Here is a 5895-nt window from a genome sequence, read left to right as displayed (position 1 = left end):
GCGCTACCATGACTAGTTCTGCTCGCCCTCCCCTAGCCAGAACAAGGATAGCCTTCTCCTATCACCTGTCACCCCACGAGCCTCCACATCATTCTCCAACATTTCAGTCACTTCTAACATCTTCCCATCCCCACCCCTTTCCACTATTGACTATTCCTTCTGCAAGTTCACTCATGCCATCCCACACAAAACCCACTGCCTATGTAGGAGGAGATGTAACACATCTATATACCTCCTTCACAATTCTTCAATGTATTTGTCTCATACCTTTTGTCTTTTCATATCCGGCCTGTGTCCTACAATCAAAACTCCCCTTCACCTGTATCCTGTTACCTGCCAGGCTTTGTCCTGCCCTTCTTCTCTTCCAGCTTTCTTTCCCCCCCCTCCCCCCCACAATCACAATCAGTCTGATGTAGGGTCCCGACCCAAAATGTCACCTATCCATGTTCTCCAGAGATGTGGAGGAAAGAACTGCAGATGCTGGTTTAAATCAAAGGTAGACACAAAAGGTTGGATTAACTCAGTGGGACAGGCAGCATCTTTGGAGAGAAGGGTGACATTTCGGGTCAAGACCCTTCTTGAGAGACTCTGTCTGACCCGCTGAGTTTCTCAGGCACCGTCATTTTGTCTAAAACCATTAATTCATTTCTGAACTTATGAATGAAATGGAATGCCACAAATTGTTGATAAGAGTCTGGCTTTATGTTTTACAGTCTGACGTGAGAGGACGCTGGCGCTATTTGTTCGCCGCTTCTCCGTCAGGATAGTTCGTCTGTTTGTTTTTATGTCATGACTGTTTTTGTAAAGCGTATTTGAGCACTTGGAAAATCGCTATATAAAATAAATGTTTATTGTTATTATTATTATTAAGCAGGTTCATGATGGCCCTTTAAATATCTAGATTCACAGACAGCAACAAGCACACAGCAATGGGCACAAGTATCTCCAGAGTGCTAGCAGAAGGTTCCAATCAACAATCCTTCATCCACATGCCATGAATCTCATGCCTTATACTTCTCCTTTCCCTTTTCACTGATTACACAAATATGCTGAAAAAGAGAACAGAAAAACAGGAATCAATTGGGGCAGAGAGTATTCTCCATCTGTAAAGAAACATGTTGCTGAGCACAATCAGTACTGATATTTGACCATTTGGTGAGAAGAGAGCCAACACTGCACCAACACTGAAAGAAGGTGGGGGTGCTGCCTTCACCTCGCAGAAAGATAGATAGCAGAATTAAACAGCACAACGTCCAAGGCAGCCATTTCTGGGATTCCTGCTGCCAAACACAGCAAGTAGAGAAACACGTGCACAAATGAACATATGGCGAGGGCATTTTGGATTGCTTGTACCAATTCTCAGTGTCGAGAACCAGTGGAAGCTGGACAGATTGTTCATCATTTTTTTCTATTACAAATCTCAAATTGTGGAGTACAGAGGCAAATAAATAAATGATGGGTCTATGTCCCAGACATTATGGAGGGCACTGTAGATTACATATAAATACACGTGGGAATGCAATTGCTCCAACAGCTAGCAGTCTCAATTGGTTGAATAGCCTCTAACATTTCATAAAGGTACTATGACCCTGAAACGTAGTTTTCTCTCTACCTATGTTCTCGGACCTGTTGAGTGTTTCCAGCATTACCTGTCAGTATAGGTATAATATCAGACAGGGAGCAGCGAGGAATGGGAGGACCCAATATCATGATTGTGAGTTTGGATAAAGTTGAGCCTGGCCCCTCAACCCCTACAGGCATCGATCCAGAGAGCAGCACAGATCGCTCCCAGCTTTCCATATTGCATCAACACAGGAGTGTTGGTTCGGGCAACCTCCAGGTTGTGGTGTCCCCATGCTTCTGCTGTCCTTGTCCCTCCTACAGTTGGGGTTGGGAGGTATTTTCTAAGGAGTCTTCCCAGCATCTTGTGTTTTTATTGTGATTTAGTTTAGAGATACAGCATGGAAACAGTCCTTTGGTGCACCAAGTCTATGCCAACCATCGATCTCCTGTTCACACGAGTTCTATGTTGTGCCACTTTCTCATCCACACTAGGGGCAATTAACCTACAAATCACACATCTTTGTAACTTGGGAGGAAACCGGAGCACCGAGGAAAGTAGATTTCCAGTATCCATAAGTTTTTCCTTTGTAAACCCAAGGATCTCATCTTTAATTAAAATAAAAGCAACAAATGCATGCACAATGATGCCAGCAGTTAATAAATCAAGAATCTACAATTATGAATTAGTCTCTACTTACATTCAAATCCCTAAAGTATTCATTATAATCAAGCGCGTATCCAACCACAAATTTGTCAGGAACTTCAAATCCAACAACTGAAAGAAAAGTTCTTAGTTAGCGACACATTTAGGAATGATAAAGAACAAGATGAGGCAATGTCAGTAAAGATGGCAATAACTGACCCCACCCTCTCGGCTTGACATTGACCCCTTCACCAACGTGACTGACACTGCCAAAACATTACAATTAAATGTCCCTTCTGTAAAATTCATCCTAACCTGCTCCATGCTGAATGAGCAGAGACGAGGAGAGCTCCATATAAGGCTCTACATGGTGGTAGGTGGGGAAGGAATGCGGAGACAAAGCAGGCACGTTCTAAATGACTGGCTTCTTCCTCGGTTTCTCTTTTGTTACTAATTAAGATCATAGATTAGCCATTGTCACATCAATTGGCAGAACAGGCCAAGAGTCACATGACCTCCTGAACTTATTCTTCTTTGTTCCCCTATTTCCCCAAGTCTCTGATCCAGAAATATTATGGCATTTAATATGTTCTTTAAAGGATGCAAATTAATTTTTAAATCGATTTTATTTCATATTGGATCAGTAAGTAGTGACTCCAAACAGGAATTCATGGTTTGAAGCTTGGAGCCAGGGTTTGAGGTGTGAGGGATGGGTTTGTGTCTCCACTGGGCCAGTGCTTCATCCCAGTTAAAGCAAATAAAATAGTGACTTAACAATACTCACAATCTGGCCGATACCCAACGCTTCGTGGAGTTCGTTTAACCAGCAGACTAATAAAAGGAGAGTGCAATTGGAATGATGCAGCAACACTGACAGATATTACTGATACAACACCTCAGACATCAGCGAGATGGACAATTAAAAAATGTACATAACTTTTACGACTTATGCCAGTTTGATCATTTCAAGATAAACATTAGTATTAAATCAGCCCTCTCCACATTGGAAGGTAATTAATGATGAGAAGCCATGGGCTAGTTCTGTTACTGTACGTGTGGTGGAGCAACGCACATGTCATATTTACAATAAATGTGGTGAAACAGCGTCTTTAAACTGCTCAGTGAGTGACAGAAAGCTGAACCACTCCGCGGGCAAGGCAGTGTTCAGCACGAGTTCTGGATGAATGAGTGCAGAGTGGGGTAATTAGATGATGAAGTGCTCACTGGATCTAGGTACAGGATAACAATCCCCGATCCAAGTCGGATGGTGAGTGTAACACCAAGTCCTTATCCCATGCTACTCACTCACCTCACCACCTTCACCATGTTGGGTTTATATTCTTGCAACATGTTCAGCAGAGTTTGCATTGTTTTGCCCGTATCAATAATATCCTGTGAATAAAAGCAGCGTTATGAGCTGATGCACACAAAGCAAAACCCACCTTCATCTGAGTAACTCCCTTCTCATCCCTCTGCCAAGCCTGCATCACTGATACTACTCCACTCTTCTTCCTGATTACTCTCTGGTCAGTGAACCCGAGGTAATGACACGGATGAAGAGACTGATCCTTCTCCATCAGAACTGATTTAGTGGCCACTGCCCCCTCCCTGTCTGTGCACGTGTGTGCTGTAGTCACCTCACACCACCACAGCCCACTCACACTTCACTCCCCCACAGGTGAGAGTGCCCCAAGCTCCAAAATGTCTACTAATTCTAAAACAAGGAACTACAGATGCTGGTTTACATAAAAAGACACAGTACTGGAGTAACGCATTGGGTCACACAAACCTTTGGTCACCTAAGATAATTACTCTGTATTTACCTCAATATCCTCGTTTGTTGAGCAGCAGTATTGGCTTCATAGAAGGAAACAATGATGGTGGAAGGTTCGAGGCCTGTGACTAGTGGTGTGCCTCAGGGATCAGTGCTGTTTGTAGTTTATATTAATGATTTGGATGAGAATGTACAAGGCATAATTAGTACGTTTGCTGATGACACTAGAGTAGGTGGCATTGTAGACAGTCAAAATGGTTATCAAGAATTACATCAGGTTCTTTATTAGCTGGGCAAGTGGGCTGAGGAATGGCCAATAGAGTTTAATGCAGATAAGTGTGAGGTGTTGCATTTGTGGATGTCAAACCTTCACAGTGAATGGCAGGTCCTTGAGGAGTGATGTCGATCAGAAGGATCAAGGAGTGCAGGTACATAGTTCCTTGCAAGTGGCATCACAGGTAGATAGGATGGTCAAGATGGCTTTTGGTACATTGGCTTTCATCAGTCATGATACTGAGTATAGGAATTGGGATGTTACGTTTTTAATTGTACAAGACGTTGGTGAGGCTGCATTTGTATTGTGTTTAGTTTTGGCACCATACTATAGGAAGGATGTCATCAAGCTGGAAAGAGTGTTGAGAAGATTTATGGAAATGTTGCCAAGACTAGTGGCCTGAGCTATAGGGAGAGGTTAGGAAGGCTAGGACTTTGTTCCTTGGAGTGCAAAAGAATGAGGGGTGATCTTATAGAGGTGTATTAAATAACTAGGGGGATAGGGTGAATGCACAGGGACTTTTACCCAGAGTAGGGCAATCAAGAAGCAGAGGACATCAGTTTAAGGTGAGAGGGGAATGATAACCTGAGGGGCAACTTTTTCATTCAGATGGTCATAGGTGTATGGAACGAACTGCCAGAGGAGTTAGTTGAGGCACATACAATAACAACAGGTACGAACCAGGCAATTGGCCAAATACATATATAGGAAAGATTTAGAGGGATATAGCCGGGTGTGGACTCATTGGGTCCAAATCTCTCCTGCAACCCTCCGTCCAAACCCCTCCTGCGGGCCCGGAAACCCTCCCCCAACTGACGACACTCACCCACTCCATCCACCCTCAATGCCCCTTAAAACTCCCACGGGGTCAGGGGCTGGCGAGTGGGGAGAGGAAAGGGGAGATGGCCGTGAGTAGGAGAGCTCTACCCACCCCCCCTCATTGGCCCCCCTCCGAGCCTTGGTTCCTGTATGCCTCAATTCACAAAACTTGCTAGACATTGAGAAGGGTAAGGCTTTTGATGAGTGCAAGTTTCTGTGCTGATGTGATGTCTTCACAATTTCGACAGGCTCCTTGACAAACAGTCCGATTGCCCAGGGTCACACACGAAGAGGAACCTTGTGTAGATAAGTAGATAAATAGTGACCACAAAACAGTCGGGATGAGTGCCACTGACCCTAATGTAAAACACTCTGTCCAGGAGGGGCAATATAGCAAATTATGTAATCTTGTACTATAGTGATAGCCTGGAGAGCAGGGAGGGTCACCATGGTGACCATTAAAACCCCCAATAAACCCACCCCTTTTGCCAGGGAGTGCGGGCCTCTGTCACGGCAGACAGGAGCTGACGTCCAGTCCCTGCTAGCAGCCGGCTGCGTTGTTGTTCACCCCCTTGTCTGTGGCCCGAGGTCCAGGGGGTTGGATATGGTGCGGGGGTCTGGTCGGGCTCTCTCACCGCACAGGCAGCATTTGGACTCGGCCGCAGCGATGCGTCACCGCCAACTCCCCGTTAAAGGCATCATCATACGCAGACTTTAAGACGCCGACAAATATATGTGCCTGCAAGCTCCAGACCCGAATCGTCACCGATGCTTGTTCCCCAGAGCTGCTGCCTGACCCCCAGAGTTACTCCAGCCGTATTG

The 5895-nt window shown here is 45.0% G+C and overlaps 1 protein-coding gene across 1 annotated transcript; it reads right to left on the bottom strand.

Moving 5' to 3' along the window:
* Window positions 1-407: 407 nt before the first annotated feature.
* Window positions 408-3619, bottom strand: LOC144612496 (hypoxanthine-guanine phosphoribosyltransferase-like). The gene is made up of 4 exons (XM_078432075.1): window positions 3516-3619; window positions 2991-3037; window positions 2262-2338; window positions 408-1049 (listed from the first exon to the last, which is right to left on the bottom strand). Exons 1-4 carry the CDS (start codon window positions 3572-3574, stop codon window positions 1002-1004), a joined length of 231 nt encoding a protein of 76 aa, XP_078288201.1. The 5' UTR covers window positions 3575-3619; the 3' UTR covers window positions 408-1001.
* Between the last annotated feature and the right edge of the window lie 2276 nt (window positions 3620-5895).

This window comes from Rhinoraja longicauda, unplaced genomic scaffold, assembly GCF_053455715.1.
Source record: "Rhinoraja longicauda isolate Sanriku21f unplaced genomic scaffold, sRhiLon1.1 Scf000049, whole genome shotgun sequence".
Taxonomy (NCBI): domain Eukaryota; kingdom Metazoa; phylum Chordata; class Chondrichthyes; order Rajiformes; family Arhynchobatidae; genus Rhinoraja; species Rhinoraja longicauda.
The sequence above is the reverse complement of the archived record's forward strand: the minus strand, read 5'-3'. Positions and strand labels throughout refer to the sequence as shown.